Source organism: Pleurodeles waltl, chromosome 6 (assembly GCF_031143425.1).
Source record: "Pleurodeles waltl isolate 20211129_DDA chromosome 6, aPleWal1.hap1.20221129, whole genome shotgun sequence".
NCBI classification, from domain to species: Eukaryota; Metazoa; Chordata; class Amphibia; order Caudata; family Salamandridae; genus Pleurodeles; species Pleurodeles waltl.
Genome location: NC_090445.1, coordinates 1,215,491,304 through 1,215,511,058, shown reverse-complemented (window position 1 = coordinate 1,215,511,058; position 19,755 = coordinate 1,215,491,304). Strand labels below are relative to the sequence as shown.

Genomic DNA, 19,755 nt, shown 5'->3' with positions numbered 1-19,755 from the left:
TTGTGCTTTTATGGCACTTGCTGCCGAAATAAAGCTTGATTTGATTTTGATTTGATTGGGGTGAGTGGATTGGACTGGAGTGGGGTAGATGGGGTAAAGTGAGGTGGATTGTAGTGCGGCAGATTGAGGTGGGGTGAATTTGGGTCTACTGCATGATTATGTGTTAAATCATAATTTCAGAAATTACACATAATAAAGAAACAATGTTGCTTTGCAATATTTCAAACAAGTTAATCATCATCCTTAGAGAAGAGCAACCACGGGTAATGACAAAACAGTCGAAAGTGAGAAAAGACGACTTGGCAAAATAAAAGAAAGTTAGCTTTAAAAAAAATAAAACTTTGCAACTTTTTTTTGTCCTGCTGGACATGTTTTGGCCAGCCACAAGCTTTCTGTTTGCAGGCCACTAAAAGTGAAAAAGAACAAAATAGTACCTTGATCACGTCGGGAGCAGTAGACAGGCATTGATTAAGTTGAATTAATCAGTGCTTAGTCCCTCCTCCACACAAAGGAATGGAAATGATGCCAGGCTTGCGTTGTGATAGAAGAGTGCCACGCAAACCAACAAATGGTGAGAGACAGGTGGGCTCCAAGCCCTTGCCTGTACGCAACAGTCTTGCAAGCAAGATTGAAAAAAGCTAGTGCATGCATTTGCAGGCTCGACCCTAAAAAGGTCTGGTCACACTATCAATTTAAAAGGGCAGCATGCTGTCACCACAGCTTTATGTGTTGGACCCATGAAAGGGACAGTAGTCTTCTGTCCAGTTTAAAAGCACACTTGAAGCGCCCAACCAGGTTAAAGAAGAGAACCAGGTCATTGCAGACTCTGGGATAGGCCTAGCCCTTTGTACTCCTATTCAGAATAGTGTGATTCCAAGGCATACAATAAAAAGCCAAGATACCAGATAGACATGCCTTGAGGGCAGGGGGAACATGCCTGTAGACCATGCAGGGGACATTTCCGCCCCAATGTCTCTGAAAAACATCTTTCAGACTCTGGTACTGTTATAAAGAAGAAATGAAGGCAGACGTTTTAAGATGTTAATCTAATTCTATAGTTTCATTTTACTTTATGTTACATGCAGCTTTACACATTGTTAAATGTCATATTATAATGAGCTCTCAAATGAGAATACAGTTTCAATCAAAAGATCCAAAATGAGATATTAAAAAGTAGATGTTTATTTTGTCCATAAAAATAGAAATGTTTTCGATGACCAGTATTCCTACTTCTTCTTTTTGCCTTTTGAACCACTCCACTCCTCAGCTCTATTTTTAGGTAATGACCCATTTGTTTTCTGTCGAATTAGCCATTCTTTTTCAAGCTGTTCCAAGAGTTCCGGTGTTAGTAGACCTTCTTTCACTAATTTGGCAGTAAGAGGACCACTCCTATGACCATGCATATCTGACTTGGACTCAACAGTTCCAGACCCCAGTGTTTTGGATCCTCTCATTCTTCTCTGAACAGGACTTGGTAGGACATTAGCTGGTATATTGCCACGAGCAGCCATTTCTTCCAGATTCCGAATTCCATCATTCACATTAGTTGTGGCTAGGGGAGACGCTTGTATCACAGACATGGTAATATTTGTTTCAGAAACTCGGATAAGTTTTGTAATGTTGCACACCCCAATTTGTATAATATTGTCAAGTTCTTTCTGTATTGCTCTTACAAGGTTAGCATCAGGGAACATATCCATAAACCGGTAACTGAAAAACAAAGCAAGAGATATGTTTTCTTCATGTTAATCAAGACACATGTATGCTTTGCAGAAAGTGTCTGTATGATGCAACTGAAAAAGCAAGACAGACAATATTATTAACCAAAACCATCAAATAACTTCAGTGTTACTAGGCGTAATACACAACATCAACTCAAATGTGCAGCAACAGAACTTAAATCAAAGAAAAAACAGACAGTATTGCCAAGGAAATATTCCATTAGTATTATCCTGTGCAATCTGTACAGGTTTATTACAGTAAAGAAGATTATGAGTTGGAGGTGGAGTCTGTCGTCCGACAAGATGGTGGTGCCCTATGAGAGCTCTGCAATAAACTGCTCCATTGGGATGCCTAAAATGAGATACAAACAGCCAAATTTATAGTCTAAGCAGGGAGACGGGGCCAGAACCCGTCCAGGATGTGAGGAAGCCAGCTAAATCATAATCACACCAATGGGAACCAGGGCCTGTCATCAAATTTGTGGGGCACTGGGCAGAACAGAAACATGCAAGGCCCATCTGATTTACATAAGATGTAATATCACAGAATGTGACATCACAGGGAGTGACATCAATTGCCCAATACTTTTCTGGCATTGTTGAAACAGCTTTGCAAAAAGTTACTTATCTAGTGTGAATATATGTAAAATGGCTACAAATTCAAATAATAACCTTAATAAAATGAGTACAAATATTTAAAAGCTTAGTTATGTGGAAATACAATACCTTAAACAAACTGGATGGAAAAGCTTGGCCTAGGTCTTTCTAAAGCTGATATGTTTACTTCGATGCACTAAATGTTTCCAATTTCGTGCATGATTAAAATTACAAGACAGATTGTCCAAGAGCTATACAATGGGTCTTCAGGTGACGCACCAACTCTCCTGTTACATCAGTGAAGTTTGATGATAAGGCATGTGGTTATCAGCAGTCATGGGAGAATCAATATAAAAGGATATATGCTGGTTTGGGTCAGTTTCCTTCAAGTGCTGCAGCAAACAACAGAAAAAATAGAATGCAGAAGATAGGAGGATGAGATGGCACCCATTTGTCTGCCATCTTACCCAATTCTTGGGGACTGGTCAGATCCGAGTCCACCAGATTCTGATGTTGTTTGTCAGAAATGCAATTTGGAATGTACTCTCTCATAAGAAGATTGTAAAATACCTGATAATCATGCACATTACTGCCATGTAACCAGCCTTTCAGGGCCTTGACAGAACTGTCCACAAAATCTATCCAATCCTGGGAGGACTCCTTCCTGGTTTCCCTGAATTTTATCCTATATTCTTCTGTGGGCAACCCAAACCCATCAATGAGAGCATCCTTATGTGCATGATAATTGTCTCCATCTTCCTCCTTGACAGTGAGGAGTTTGTCCCTACCCTTGTCAGTAAAGGAAAGCCACAAGATGGCTGCACACGGTCTTTGAGGGACCTTCTGTACACTGCAGGCCCTCTCTAAGGCAGCCATTCACTTGTGGATGTCATCCTCAGCCTTGTAAGGTGGGACTATGTTGCTGAGATTCCTGGAATCATAGGAGCTTTCCCCGACAGTGGTCTCTCTATAGCTGTTGCTGCCACCATGGGGTGTTAACCCTAAATTGTGTCACTCCCTCTCCACTGCCAAGGCCTCCCTATCTAGGGCTAACTGTTGCTACTGCAGCCTCCGCCTGACCTCTTCTAGTCTCCGTTTACTGAATTCTCTATCTAGGGACTCCCCCCACCTGAGCTAGAGTGGTTAGTCTAATCAGACGCTGCTGAGACATGGGTGTGGACAGATGATGAGGACTTATCCCTCCTTTTGGGGACCCTTTGCCCCAATCCCCTAGGAGGAAAAGACCTTGTGTGTACCCCCCTTTTCACTACAATGAGTGCTCCAATAGGACTATGGTGTTCCCCAGTGTCTTCCTGACCCTCCCCATTAGGATCTAAGTCCATCCTATTTAACACTGGAGGGCCTGTCTCAACTCCTGCCCTTCCTGGCTCTGAGTTCTGGACATCAGACTGCAAGAGCAATCCCAGGTGTAGAGTTTTTTGGGGGTTTCTCCCTGTCTTCAGCTTTCTGGAGGCACATAGCTCCCTCAGCTCCTCGAAGGTGAGGCCCTCATACTGAGGTTCTGGGGCCTGAGTTGTATCTTCTGCTGAAGGCATGATATCTAGAGTAGTGTGGGTGCATATACCTTCTCTACGATTCTAAACTTTCTAAAGGTTTAGAGAACAGGCTCTGCTAGGTCCCCAACTTACCTAAATTGGAAGACTAGAAATCCCTACTATCAAGTGTAGTGTGTCCTAAAGCCTAGTAGTGATTTTTCCTGTGGAAAGTCACTGGTGATAGTGGTAAAGCAATCGCAAGTGTCGTATCCCACCGCTGCACCACCAATGTCAGAGGCTGGCCTAGTGTGTGGTGGACACCTATGGTGTTACAAATTATAATGGGCCCAGGCAACCCTTAGATAGTGTTACAGTGTCTAGGTAGCCTGGGCTCTAGTGGTAGCTGTGGTGAGCGGCCAAGACTTAGGGAGGAGTGTGAAGCACTTGCAATACCGCAGTAGTCACACAGTAACTTATCACACATGAAAGGACCCACACAGTGTTGCAAAAATAAATGTACACCAAACTAGATTACTATAGGCAACACCCCTACTGGAGATAAAGTACACACAAAATATACACAGGTAAGTAATAGAAAATAGCATAAAATAGCAAGGGCCAAATGGGGTGGGGGGGCAAACCATATACTAAAAAAGTGGAATGCAGAACGGGTTCTGCACCAAAGGATATGGAGTAGTTAGCCAAGGGCTGGGAGAGAGTGGAGTCACAAGAGATGAGTATATGGAAGACCCCCAGCGACCAGGAGAGGAGAGGTAAGTTACCTGGTCTTCCCATAGGCTAACATGGGGACTCGTAAATAGAATATTGCAAAAGCAGGACTAGGCCTGGGGAACACAACAGTTGGTTCTGGATGAAGAGGGCCTGCAAAAGAGGGAGACAGAGTGTAGTCCATGCATGAGTGTCCAGGTGGGGCAGGAGGCAATGCCCACTCTTCTGTGGGTGAAGATCCAGGTCAAAGGTGATAGAGGAAGCCCAGCTGCGGGCTCCAGGAGCTGCAGAGGAATCCCTGAAGACACCTAGGAGCTGTTCCTCGTCAGTCGCTGTACTGCAGACGGGTTTGGGGTCAGGAGGACCCCCAACAAGCAAATGCAACTGGAGCTGTTGGGGATTTGCATAGCTGAAGAGGACCAGCAAGGTCCTGGGGGCTCGACCTTTGGAAGGGAGCCCAGGCTGACCCTCAGAAGACAGGAGAGCCAGCAGAAGCAGTTGGAGCCCCCACAAGCAACCCAGTGGCAAGCAGGCACAGTAAGTCGCAGTGAGGCACAGACAGCACACCTGAAGAGAAATCCTACATGGGTGGAGAAGCAAAGAGAAGACTCTCCTTGCAGTGGTGGAGTGCTGGGGGACGGGGCTACTAAGAGCCTGAAGATCCCTCAGAGCAGGAGTCAACAAGCCTTGGCTGCTCCAACAGTCATGGTGCACAAGGGTTCTGTCTTGGGAAAAGAGGCAAGGACTCACCGTCTCCCAAGTTGGACAGACAGCAGAGAGGACACAGAGGACCCCTCAGAACCACCACTTGTGCTGGAGAATCTTCGCAAGTCAAGTGGACAGCAAAATCCAGCAGCCGGGCGTCGTTGCCTTAGGTACCTGTGGATGCAGGGGAGTGACTCCTTTACTCCAAGGGAGATTCCTTCTTGCTTCTTTGGTGCAGTTTAAGTTTTGCCAACCCCAGGGGATGCACAGCTGTGGAAATTTTGCAAGTTGCTGACAGGAGCAGCGGAAACAATTTTGCAAGGAGAGGTTGCAGTCTTGTTCGGTGCCTGTGAAGTCCAGCAACGGTTCCAGTGGCCAGGCGCAGAAGAGGTCTTTGCCAGAGGGGGAATCTAGCACAATAAATCTAGGGACTCACCTGCAAGGGATTCCCCAAATAGCCCCAAAGGGGGCTTGGTCACCTTCTGAGGTGGGGATTCACTGACATTAGCTACCTACTCTGACCAGTCAGATGCTCCCAGGGGCTTCTACACAACTTGGTTTCAATACGGCAGAACTAAGTGGCCACCTGGAGGAGCTCTGGGCACCACCCCTGGGGTGGTGATGGACAGGGGAGTGGTCACTCCCCTTTCCTTTGTGCAGTTTCGCGTCAGAGCAGAGACTGGGGGTTCCTGGATTGGTGCAAAACCAGATTATGCAAGGAGGGCACCAAATGTGCCCTTCTAAGCAAACCAGTGGGTGGAGAGGCTACCCCTCACCAGCCCTGTAACACCTATTTCCAAAGGAGTGGGGTTTGCACCCCTCTCCTACAGGAAATCCTTTGTTCTGAATTACCCTGCTTGAGCCGGTCAAGCAGCAGGAGGGCAGAATCCTGTCTGAAGGACTGAAGTAGCATGGGCTGATCGCATACCCTGAAAGACTGGTAGGAGCAGTACTAGGGGGGTCCTCTAAGGCACCCCCAGAGTGCATGGAATCATGCCATCAATACTGGCATCAGTACTGGGGTATGATTCCGAAACGCTTGATACCAAACATGCCTAGGTTCGGAGTTAGCATTATGTAGCTGGACCACAGGACCATGTACTGTGACCAATCCACAGCTAAAATTGCTTCCCCACACTTACGAAGCCCAGGGGATTGGAACAGGAGTTTGTGAGGGCACCTCTGCTCATGCAGGGGTGTCCACACACACACACAGGGACCTGCATCCTTCCGTTTGGGCTGAAACGGCCTACCACAGGGGTGACTCAAAGTGACTTGGTGTAGTGACCAGCAGTGAAAGGGTGCATGCACCTTTTCACACAAGCTGCAAGTGGCAGGCCTGCAGACAGTTTGCATGGTCCTATAGTACATGCTGCAGCCCATGGGGGACCCCTGGAAATCTTGGTACCATATACTAGGGACTAACAAGGGTACACCAGTATGCCAATTGTGGGATGTAAGAAGTACCAAAGCAACTACATTTGAAGGAGAGAGCACAATGTCTGGGGTCCTGGTAGCAGGATCCCAGTGAAAACCGTCTCAGCATCAGACAAAAAGTGTGGGTAACCGTGCCAGAAAGAGGGGACTTTGCTACACAGCCGCCCAACACCAAACAAAGGACAATAAGACTAACCTTGCCCAGTTGAGTCTTCATTGTGTAAGTGGAAATATCTGGAGAGTCCATCTGCAGTGGAGTGGTTACTCCTAGGTCTATGTTCCTTTGAATTGTCCATTCCATGTAGGGAGACGGAGTACCTTAATAGTTTAGGATTTTCATCCTTTCATGTGCTTAAGCCAAAGGAGGGGCTTGTGGTCTGTCTGGACAAGGAAGTGAGTGCCAAAGAGGTATGGCTTCAGCTTCTTCAAGGCCCAGAACACAGTAAAGGCTGACCAATGCCTTTCTCTGAGGGTCAACCTTCTACTAATATATGCAACAGGTTGATCCTGGCTCTCTACATTAAGTTTGGAAAGTACTTCCCCCTATTCCTACCTCTGAAGCATCTGTCTAGATAATTAATTGTTTTGAGTAGTCAGGCCTTCTAAAAATGGGAGCAGAACACATGGCCTGTTTTAGGTCATGTCCATATGACTTTCTTGGGCATCCTTTTGGATGTGAGGTCTTTAAGGAGCTACAATGGAGCCATCCACTTTTATGAACTTTCTGCAGTACCAAACAGACTTAAGAAGGCCCTGACTTGCGTTTGAGTGGTAGGGGCAACCCAATCCATTATAATTTGGATTTTGCTCTGTAGAGGCTAAATGTTCCTTCCACCTACCAGATGGCCCAAATAAACCACTTTACCCTGCCCTATCTGGCATGTGGACGACTTGATAGTGAGGCCTGCCTTTTCTAAGGCCTCTAGCACAGTTCCAAGGTGGAAAAGGTGATCCTCCCAGGTGGAGCTAAAGACAGCTATATCATCTAGATAAGCTGCACTGAAGATTTCCAAGCTGAGAACTTTGTTTGTCAACCTCTGAAATGTTGCAGGGGCATTTTTCAAACCAAAGGGCATCACTGTGAAGTGATAATGCCAACTAGGTTTTGAGAATGCTGTTTTGGCTTTTGCAGCATCAGATAATTTGGCAATATCCTGCAATCAAGTCAAATGTGCTGAGACACTCGGCTGCAGCCAAAGTATTTATCAGTTCATCTGCCCTTGGAATTGGATGGGCATCAGTCCTGGTGACTGCATTGAGGCCTCTGTAATTAACACAAAGCCTCATTTCTCTTTTCCATTTTGGTAATGAGTGAGGCTTAGGTACCAGGACTGGCCCAAGGGCTGTCTGAAGGCTCAATGACTCCTAACTCTAGCATCGTTTGAACCTTCTGCTTTGATGCATTCCCTGACATGGTCAGGCTGCCTACAGATCTTATTCTTCACAGGCAGACTATCACTGGTGTCAATTTAATGTTCCCACCAGGTGGTTTGACCAGGTGTCAGAGAAAATTGTTCTGAGAACTGACTTGAGATTTTTGCAGTCAGTTTGTTGCTGGTCAGAGAAGAGAAGAGAAGAGACGGGTGCCATCCCCAACAAGCCATAAGTCCTCCACGATGTGTGGCACCTCTCCCGTCAGCAACAGCTTGGGAGAGAATGGCCCAGGCTTCCTCCGGATCCTGTGGCTGCACCTGCGCAACCGTATCCAATAAAGTATGGGAATAGCGGCCCAAAAGGCATGCAGTATTCACAGACCGCAACGCCAGACTGGAGGAAGAGAATAACTTCTTCCCAAGTTGGTTCAGTCGTTTTGATTCTCTATTTGGGGGTGTGGATGGGAATGCACCAGAAGAGGAAGAAGCGTGGATGACCAAACTCTCAGGCGTGGAATGTTGGGTCAGGAAATTAGGTACATTAGGAGCAGGCCTATGGCGGCGGGTGTTTGTCCTATTCACAGGACTCCCTATGCTGGGTTTAGACCATGTTCCCAGAAGGACATCAGTGAGGGCTTCATTGAAGGGCAAAAGGGTTTGAGGCCTAAGACCTCAGCAACTCTTCTCACCACCACTGAATAAGAGGGTCCCTCCTCCATAGCTACAGTAAGGGGAGATAGCATACCAGTGTCCAGGGAGGTAGCAAGGCCACTGGCATCACCCAATTTCTGAGTCCAGTCCATTTCCGGATCTTCTAGCTGGAATTCCAAAGGGGCCAGTGACCCCTCCATACTCTCTCCGTACCCATAACTATAAGCAAAATGGTCAGGATCCAACATGGAGAGCAAAGTCCATGTCTAAGATAGAATCGGCATTGAGCGAAGTCATTCTGGCTCTGGGTCGGAGACGGGAATTAGGATGGGATCCACATCAATTGTGGGCCCGACCGGCATCCGTATGGATCTGGTAACAGATCCTGGGGTGCCCTCCAGAGCAGAGGCCGAAGCAGTGGAATCTGAGGGGTCCTGTTCTGACCCCACGGGGCCAGAAGGCGTCACAGGAGGGTCGGACTGCCCAAAAATGAGGCGCATGGCCTCGTAAAACTCTATGAGTTGGGCAGAGGTGGCTCCGACACCTGGAACTCAGAGAGGTGTGGAGCAAACCCAGAAGCAAGCTCCGACGACAGAGGCCTAGAGCGTTGATGCTCTTCCTGCGTCCAATCATCCGAGCGACAGGGTGATGTCGAAGAACGTTCTTCTTCTTCTTGTGACCCGAATGTCCAGATAAATTGGAGTGGGACGAGGACGGGTGGTGATGCCTCTGCGATGATTCTCGTGACCTTCCTCTCTAACAAGACCAGGAGTGACGTGGAGCCGAGAGCCAGGCTGTCGTGAGCTTCAGGGACCACTCCCTCAAAGCCTTCAGGTTCATGGCCCGGCACTCGGAGCATGACTTCAGGTCGTGGTTGCGCTTCAGACACCACAGACACACAAGGTGCAGATCCGCCATCAACACCATGCAGTGACAGGAGTCACACGCCTTGAATCCGGTCTTGCAGGAATACTTCTCGACACACCAACTTTGACAAATCAGCCTTCTTTTCATGTGGCCAAACTGTGCTGTTTGGCAAGTACTTATGATCTTATATTTCAGCTTCTATTTTGTATCAAGAATGGGCATCTTTATAACAGTCTAAAAGCTAGTAAATGTGTGCGGTGTTAAAAAAAAATAAAGGAGGGCTGAGTATTACTTTGGGGTTTCAGCAATGCCCAATCTCATCATTTATTCAAGACGAAAATGCATTTATGCAATAAAGTTATGAGCATTCAGTACTGCGTTGCAGTCTTGGGTCTCCCTTTTTTTAAGTCTCAATGTAACTTGTTATAGATACGGAAATGCATGTGGGATGTCCCACTAGTATTCACAATTGAATAAATCAACAGGTATTGGACGAGGCGTCAACACAAGGTGTATGCCAAAGACAAGAAGTGCAAGAATTACACTCGAAAAGTGCATCTAACCAGGCACAGATAAACAAGTTACTTACCTTCAGTAATGCATTATCTGGTAGAGGCTCTATCTAGCTGCAGATTCCTTACCTTAGAATTTCCTGGCATCTGCTTGGAATCCAGAATTTTTGCTAAGCAGAACCCTGCATGCGCCATCAGGTGGCGTCGTTCAGATCCGCGTGGCATCATCAGCGGCATTAGAGCTGTCTGTGACGTCACAGTGCACATAGCAACACAAAAGGATGATGGACGGAGTGCTGACAATGCAAACACTCACCCCCAGTCACAGATCTGGGTTTAATCCATCGTTCTTTTGCTCACCATGCCACCCCAGTTTGGACCCAGCCATATGCAAATCAGTCTTGACCCTGTTCCTCATGGGAACAGTCCAGCCCAAACTGCCAGGCAGGTCCTCCCTGGACCGGAAACAAGCATCCTGGGACCGGTTTCGGGGTTTCACCCCTCATCAGCCAGGCTAGCTTGATTCCAGTGGCACAGTGAGCAAGGGACCCACGTCTGGGCATACCCTTCCCACTTAGGGCAACTTTAGCAACACAAAAGGATGATGGACAGAGTGCTGACAATGTAAACACTCACCCCCAGTCACAGATCTGGGTTTAATCCATTGTTCTTTTGCTCACCGTGCACATACCCACGAACTTCCATGCCAGAAGTGCAGAGTCATGGATAGAACCAACTGTTCGTCTGTGCGAAACTAGGGCCCTGAAAGGGATAAACCCTAACCTTATTAGACAAATCCACAGAGTGGGGAGGTATGGGTGGCTGTAAAGAATTTGCAGCTAGATAGCGTCTCTACCAGATAATGTGTTACCGAAGGTAAGTAACTCGTTTATCTGATAGAGATTTCTAACTGCAGAGTCCTTACCTTAGAATAGATACCCAAGCCATAACCCCCTGGGAGCAGGCTGCGGATAGATCTCCTTTACATTAAAAAGTTGTGTAAGACTGAAACGGCAAAGTGTCCATCTCTTCAGACCGGATTGTCCAGGCAGCATTGTTTTACAAATGTGTGCAAGGATACCCATGTTGCTGCTTGACAGATATCCAGGACTGGAACACCTCGTGCTAGGGCAGTGTTAGCAGCCTTGCCCCGGTGGAATGAGCTCTCAAGCGCTCAGGAGGCTGCTTCTTGGCCGGTGCATAGCAGATTTTAATGCAGAGAACGACCCAGCGCGAAACGGTTAGTTTCTGCACTGCTGACCCTTTTTTCCTCCCATGAACCCCACAAAGAGTTGGTCATCCACCTGAAACCTTTTTGCGAATCAAGGTAGAACGACAACTGTTTGGGTCCAGCCAGTGGAGTCGCTCCTCTTCCTTAGAGGGATGCGGTGGAGAAAAGAAGGTGGGCAGGGTCATGCTCTGACCCAGATGAAGTGGGGTCACCACCTTATTCAAAAGGCCAGGGCACTCGTATGAAATAAGATAAGAGTCTGTACAGTTAGGTTCTTGGTCTTCGGAAAATCAATATATAATCCAAAGAGAGTTAAAGTTCAGTGTCTTTATTCTTGTGCGAGGTTTTCATACATGTTCATCACAACAGAAAGATTCCATATGTGGTAATCACAACAACATCCAACAGCCAACACGTGTTTTGTCTCCAAGAAATTAAACTCATTGACTTCCTCAGGGCTGTAAGAAACATAATAATGAGCTTGGTCATAATCTGTAGTTATACGTGATTATGGAAAATTAATACCTGGCACTAAAATCGTGGCCTAGTCCTTCACCAGTACCACGTGAGCGTCTAAAATCATCAAGTGACATTACCAAACGGAGCCACAGAGAAAAAACTGTGATTACAGTTTACCACAAGTGATAAACTTGTTATTATTATAAATATAACCAAAAGTTTGATGTGCACGTGAAACGAAGTAGAAATTGAGAATTAGAAATAGGGATAAAGACTCCCACTAGATATGTGGCGATGAGAAACGGAAACTAAGGTTGAGAGATATACACTTGATGACAGGGTGTCATTAGGAAAAAAGGAAACAGAAAGGCGTCATAACACCTAGGAAATTGGTGAGTGAGTGTGCTAAATTGAGCATTCGCAAGTGTGTCTGAATAAAGGAAAACGTACCAAAATATAAGTAAGGTGTTAACATGAATAGATGGCTTATCCTAATCAAGTAAAACTCTTCAAGATATTGTACGATCTGAAATATGATTGTAAGTCATTAGGAGGAAGATAACGAGTAAGCTGAATTTCAAAGGAACTAACAAAAGGACTATCACGTACCAATAGAGAAAGAGTAGTGGGAATCACGTGACGGGGGCCAAACACTATTATCCCCGAGTCTTCGTGAGGGAGTGCTCATAAGTCAGCACATATGGATCCAAAATCTTTTACGGTGCGATCTAGAAGAGAAGATCGCTATACTAAGGAAGTAGTGACAAGCATAAGCAATATGGCATAAATCTAAAAGTAAAAGGTCATGTACCTATAAACAAAACAGTTCTTTTGGGTAAATTCTTGTGTTGGGGCACTGTCTTGCTCCCCGATAATTAAGCTGGCGTGTATGTAGAGAAAAAGGACGTGTAAGCCCTCCGTCTCATCTAAAACCGATGTAACAAAGATTATAATCAAATGCTGCTTCTAAGTTGAGCAACCAGACTCAGCCCCCTCAAAATAAAGTGCAAAATACATAGGTTAACATTAATGTCACTTACCTAGAGGTATAAGGTATAGAAGAGACACAGAGTGGGGTCACCACCTTAGAGAGTAAAGAGGCATATGTTCTGAGAACCACCTTGTCTGGATAGACAGTGAGATACGGTGGCTTTGATGACAAAGCTTGCATCTCTCTCACACTCCTGGCAGAGGTTATTGCCACTACAGGGAGTGCAGAATTATTAGGCAAATGAGTATTTTGACCACATCATCCTCTTTATGCATGTAGTCTTACTCCAAGCTGTATAGGCTCGAAAGCCTACTACCAATTAAGCATATTAGGTGATGTGCATCTCTGTAATGAGAAGGGGTGTGGTCTAATGACATCAACACCCTATATCAGGTGTGCATAATTATTAGGCAACTTCCTTTCCTTTGGCAAAATGGGTCAAAAGAAGGACTTGACAGGCTCAGAAAAGTCAAAAATAGTGAGATATCTTGCAGAGGGATGCAGCACTCTTAAAATTGCAAAGCTTCTGAAGCGTGATCATCGAACAATCAAGCGTTTCATTCAAAATAGTCAACAGGGTCGCAAGAAGCGTGTGGAAAAACCAAGGCGCAAAATAACTGCCCATGAACTGAGAAAAGTCAAGCGTGCAGCTGCCACGATGCCACTTGCCACCAGTTTGGCCATATTTCAGAGCTGCAACATCACTGGAGTGCCCAAAAGCACAAGGTGTGCAATACTCAAGAGACATGGCCAGGGTAAGAAAGGCTGAAAGACGACCACCACTGAACAAGACACACAAGCTGAAACGTCAGGACTGGGCCAAGAAATATCTCAAGACTGATTTTTCTAAGGTTTTATGGACTGATGAAATGAGAGTGAGTCTTGATGGGCCAGATGGATGGGCCCGTGGCTGGATTGGTAAAGGGCAGAGAGCTCCAGTCCGACTCAGACGCCAGCAAGGTGGAGGTGGAGTACTGGTTTGGGCTGGTATCATCAAAGATGAGCTTGTGGGGCCTTTTCGGGTTGAGGATGGAGTCAAGCTCAACTCCCAGTCCTACTGCCAGTTCCTGGAAGACACCTTCTTCAAGCAGTGGTACAGGAAGAAGTCTGCATCCTTCAAGAAAAACATGATTTTCATGCAGGACAATGCTCCATCACACGCGTCCAAGTACTCCACAGCGTGGCTGGCAAGAAAGGGTATAAAAGAAGGAAATCTAATGACATGGCCTCCTTGTTCACCTGATCTGAACCCCATTGAGAACCTGTGGTCCATCATCAAATGTGAGATTTACAAGGAGGGAAAACAGTACACCTCTCTGAACAGTGTCTGGGAGGCTGTGGTTGCTGCTGCACGCAATGTTGATGGTGAACAGATCAAAACACTGACAGAATCCATGGATGGCAGTCTTTTGAGGGTCCTTGCAAAGAAAGGTGGCTATATTGGTCACTGATTTGTTTTTGTTTTGTTTTTGAATGTCAGAAATGTATATTTGTGAATGTTGAGATGTTATATTGGTTTCACTGGTAATAATAAATAATTGAAATGGGTATATATTTTTTTTTGTTAAGTTGCCTAATAATTATGCACAGTAATAGTCACCTGCACACACAGATATCCCCCTAACATAGCTAAAACTAAAAACAAACTAAAAACTACTTCCAAAAATATTCAGCTTTGATATTAATGAGTTTTTTGGGTTCATTGAGAACATGGTTGTTGTTCAATAATAAAATTAATCCTCAAAAATACAACTTGCCTAATAATTCTGCACTCCCTGTAAGAAGGCTGTCTTGATGGTGAGCTGCCACAGGGGATAGTTGTGTAAGGGCTTGAAAGGAGCACACATAAGAAATGTAAGGACGAGATTTAAGTCCCATTGATGCATAACAAAGGGCATAGGGAGAAACATATCTGTAAGCCCTTTGAGGAATCTATGTACAATGGGAGATTTGAACAGTGAAGGCTGATCAGGCAGCCCAAGAAATGCCGATATGGCAGAAAGGATAGCCCTTCAGAGTACACAAGGCAGAACCCTGCTAGGCAAGCAATAGTATAAAGAGAAGAATATCAGAAAGAGAAGCAGAAAGAGGATCAATAGCTCTTTCTGCACAATAATGTACAAAACATTTCCAACAGCAGGCATATACCATTTTAGTGGAGGGACACCTGGCTGACAGAATAACTTTACAGACTTCAGGAGGAAGGTCAAAAGCCATCAACTGCCGCCGCTTAATCTGCACGCATGAAGGCGTAGAGTTGACAGTTTGGGGTGGAGAACTTTTCTCTGCTGCTGCAACAGAAGATCCTCCTGAAGCAGCAGCCTGATCGGAGGATTGATGCTCATTCTCAGAAGCTCGGGATACCAGACTCTCTGTGCTGAGTCCGGAGCCACTAGGATAACTTGGGCCCAGTCGTTCTTGATCTTCTTGAGAACTCTGGGCAGAAGTGGTATGGGCGGAAAGGTATACAGGAGGCCTGAATTCCACTTTTGTCGAAAAGCGTCACCGAGCGATTGCTGCCTTGGAAACTCCAACGCTGTCACATAGGTAGACGAACGGCTATGTAGATGGATAAAGGAAGTACTCTACGCCTTGTTTGGTTAATTATGGGTCTCTTTATTTCCTCTATGTACAGTTCATACTTTGTTCCTCTGTGGCCTGGTTCATAATGGCACTCTACGTTCTTCCTCACCCTTCTATTCTCGACCGGACTGGACCACCGTGGTCGTAGCGCCCCTCGGACAGAAGAGGAAAGAACCACAGGTAAGTATATACTCTTTAGTTTTGTCTTATTTTTACAGGGGTGGGTTTGAAGGAGATAATCACTGTTTTCCCTATCCCGTCACAGTGTTGTCATGCCTGTTTCTTTTACTTGAAAATGTAGCAAGCAAGGCTCGTTCCTATCTTCCAAATAAGAAGAGGAGCCTGTCTCTCAGATTGGTGTCCCCTTTTCACAACTACCGGTTTTCCAACAGCCCACATACCTGGGTAAGCCACACTCTTCCGGGAGCGTGGAAGGGCGACACGAAGGGACGGTGGCCTCCCAGCTTACTCCACCAACTCTCATCCGGTTCCATGGAAATTTCCAACAGGGCACTGGAGCCTCCTGAGTACCAGTCGGTTTGGTCCTTTGCGGGTCTCCCACGTGTCTCAGTTTGGTGTTCCTCTCTTGTCTGCACTCCTTCCTTCCTGGTTCGTCACCCTTCCAATTTTCGTCCACCATTCACCTGGGGGCTGATCACCATCACACTCAAGGCCACGCCCCTCCACACGTCTCTCTGTAGATGTCTTAAAGGGAAAGATGTCCAATGTAGTCTGTAAGAAAAAGACAGGTGCATCTCGTGATGCGGAAAGAGAAGGGAAGGGCCAAGGTAAAACCTCATCTAAGCTGACATTATCCCCATCACAAACGTGCAATACTACTGACATTGCACGTTCTCTGCGGAGGTGAACAGATCTAACTAAGTCTCTCCCCAATGCTGAAAAAGTCTTTGCCATTTGTGATCCACCTAAGCACCGGCACCTGAGTTTGTCCGCCCTGGCGTTCAGAGAACCTGCTAGGTGTTAAACCACCAGGGTTATGACCTGCTGTTCCAGCCATGTCCAGAGATGCAGAGCCTCTTGACAAAGGGTCCACGACCCCACACAGCCCTGATTGTTGCAGTACCACATTGCAGTGGTATTATTCATGAACACCTGCACTATCTTCCCTTTTACAACAGGAAGAAATGCTTTCAATGGCAGCTGGATCGCCTGGAGATACAGTAAATTGATATAGATACTGCATCCCGCCAGAGACCAAAGTCCTCTGATCTCCATCTCTCCCAGATGGCCGCCCCCATCCCAAAAGTGACACATCTGTCACTACTGTGAGATCTGGTTGGGGAAGAGAGAGGAGTCTGCCTCTGTCCCAATTGTAGTTCATTAACCACCACTGCAGGTATTTTGCAGTTCCCTTCAATATCTGACCCCTGTCAGTAAGATTCCCCTGTTGCTGCACCCAATGGAACTTCAGGTCATACTGCAGGGCCCTCAGATGCCATCTAGCATGCTTGACTAACAGGATGCAGGAGGCCATGAGTCCCAACAGCCTCAGAGTCTATCCCACCGAAATCCTGGATAGAGGCCAAAACATCTGTATCATAACCTGAGTATCCTGGACTCGCTGCTTGGGAGGCTATGCCCAAAACTGCACTGAGAGGAGTCAGGTGTGACTTCTGCACATTTATAGTGAACCCCAGCGAATGCAGGAGGTTTGCCATCGTCTGAAGGTGGTTGACAAGAGCCTGGGACGTAGGAGCCTTCAACAGCCAGTCGTCGAGGTAGGGGAAGACTGAAATCCCTAACCTGTGCAGATGAGCTGCTACCAAAGCCATCACTTTGGTGAACACCTGAGGGGTACTGGTGAGACTGGTGAGACCGAAAGGGAGCACAGTAAACAAAGTGCGTGTGACCCACATTGAACTGCAAGTAACACCTGTGGGCTGGCAGGATGGGGATGGGAAAGGCAAAATATGCATCCTGCAAGTCCAACCCTACCATCCAGTCTCCTTGGTCTAGGGCAGACAAGACCTGAGCAAGAGTGAATGTAAGGAAATGCCTCCTTGGCATGGTTACCCCCTAACCGTTTGCCTTTCTGATGCTAAGTTTTGATTGAAAGTGTGCTGGGACCCTGCTAACCAGGCCCCAGCACCAGTCTTCTTTCCCTAAACTGTACCTTTGTCTCCACAATTGCACAACCCTGGCACTCAGGTAAGTCCCTTGTAGCTGGTACCCCTGGTACCAAGAGCCCTGATGCCAGGGAAGGTCTCTAAGGGCTGCAGCATGTCTTATGCCACCATGGGGACCCCTCACTCAGCACATGCACACTGCCTCAAAGCTTGTGTGTGCTGGTGGGGAGAAAATGACATGGCACTCCCCTCAGAGTGCCATACCAACCTCACACTGCCTGCGGCATAGGTAAGTCACCTGTCTAGCAGGCCTTACAGCCCTAAGGCAGGGTGCACTATACCACAAACCTTAGACATTGTAAGTGCAGGGTAGCCATAAGAGTATATGGTCTGGGAGTTTGTCAAACACAAACTCCACAGTTCCATAATGCCTACACTGAAAACTGGGAAGTTTGGTATCAAACGTCTCAGCACAATAAATGCACACTGATGCCAGTGTGTAATTTATTGTAAAATACACCCAGATGGCATCTTAGAGATGCCCCCTGAATACCTACCCGACTTCTAGAGTAGGCTGACCAGTTCCTGCCAGCCTGCCACACACCAGACATGTTGCTGGCCACACGGGGAGAGGGCCTTTGTCAATCTGTGGCCAAGAACAAAGCCTGTACTGGGTGGAGGTGCTTCTCACCTCCCCCTGAAGGAACTGTAACACCTGGTGGTGAGCCCCAAAGGCTCTTGCCTTTTGTTACAGCACCCCAGGGCATCCCAGCTAGTGGAGATGCCTGCTCCTCCGGCCACTGCCCCCACTTTTGGCAGGAAGGCAAGAGGAGATAATGAGAAAAACAAGGAGGAGTCACCTACCAGTCAGGACAGCCCCTAAGGTGCCCTGAGCTGAGGTGACCCCTGCCTTTAGAAATCCTCCATCTTGAGTTTGGAGGATTCCCCCAAGAGGAATAGGGATGTGCCCCCTCCCCTCTGGGAGGAGACACAAAGAGGGTGTAGCCACACTCAAGGACAGTAGCCATTGGCTACTGCCCTCCCAGACCTAAACACCCCCCTAAATTCAGTATTTAGGGGCTCCCCAGATCCCAGGAAATCAGATTCCTGCAACCTAAAGAAACAAGAAGGACTGCTGATCTACAAGCATGCAGAGAAGGAGGAAGAAAACAACGGCTTTGGCCTCAGCCCTACCAGCCTGTCTCCAACTTCGAAAACCTGCACCAACGACGCATCCGACAGGACAGTAGCCATTGGCTACTGCCCCCCAGATCTAAACACAACCCTAAATAGAGTAATTAGGGGTGACCCAGAACCCAGGAAATCAGATTCCTGCAACCTACAACAAGAAGGAGTGCTGACCTGAAAACCCCGCAGAGACGATAACTGACTTGGCCCCAGCCCTACCGGCCTGTCTCCAGACTCAAAGAACCTGCACAGTGACTCATCAGACAGGGACCAGCGACCTCTGAAGCCTCAGAGGACTGCCCTGGACTAAAGGACCAAGAAACTCCAGTGAACAGCTGCACTGTTCAAAACCTGCAACAAAGAAACCACTTTTAAAGAACTCTCTCTTCCCGCTGGAAGCGTGAGACTTCACACTCTGCACCCAACGCCCCGGGCTCGGGTTCAGGAGAACCAACACCGCAGAGAGGGCTCCCAGGTGACTACGATGGCGTGGGCACCCTGAGTCGACCCCCCTGCACCCCTACAGTGATGCCTGCAGAGAGGATCCAGAGGCTCCCCCTGACCGTGACTGCCTGGTAACAAAGGAACCCGACGCCTGGACCAAGCACTGCACCCGCAGCCCCCAGGACCGAGAGGAACGACCTACCACTGCAGGAGTGACCAGCAGGCAGCCCTCATCCTAGCCCAGTTGGTAGCTGGGTTGAGAAGCCCCCCTGTGCCCTGCCTGCATCGCCTAAGTGACCCCCGGGTCCCTCCATTGCTTTCAATAGCAAACCTGACGCCTAGTTTGCCTACTGCACCCGCCACCCCTGTGCCGCTGAGGGTGTGTTTTGTGGGCTTGTGTGCATGTCCCCCAGTGCCCTACAAAAACCCCTCGTCTGCTACCCAAAGACGCAGGGACTTACCTGTAAGCAGACTAGGACCGGATCACCCCTGTTCTTCATAGGCGCCTATGTGTTTTGAGCCCTCCTTTGACCTCTGCACCTGACCCTGTGTTGCTGGTGTGGTGGCTTTGGGGTTGCCTTGAACCCCCAACGGTGGGCTGCCTATGCCCAGGAGACTGACTGTGTAAGTGCTTTACTTACCTGAGAAACTTAACCAAACTTACCTCCCCCAGCAACTGTTGCT

At 47.3% G+C, this 19,755-nt stretch overlaps 1 protein-coding gene across 1 annotated transcript in view; it reads right to left on the bottom strand.

Moving 5' to 3' along the window:
- Positions 1 to 1,159: 1,159 nt before the first annotated feature.
- SUPV3L1 (Suv3 like RNA helicase) overlaps positions 1,160 to 19,755 on the bottom strand; it is a 1,188,002-nt gene continuing 1,169,406 nt past the window's right edge. Inside the window, exon 15 of the mRNA XM_069240523.1 lies at positions 1,160 to 1,710. Coding sequence (XP_069096624.1) covers positions 1,227 to 1,710 — 484 coding nt within the window. The 3' untranslated portion in view covers positions 1,160 to 1,226. The remainder of the gene's footprint in view (positions 1,711 to 19,755) is intronic.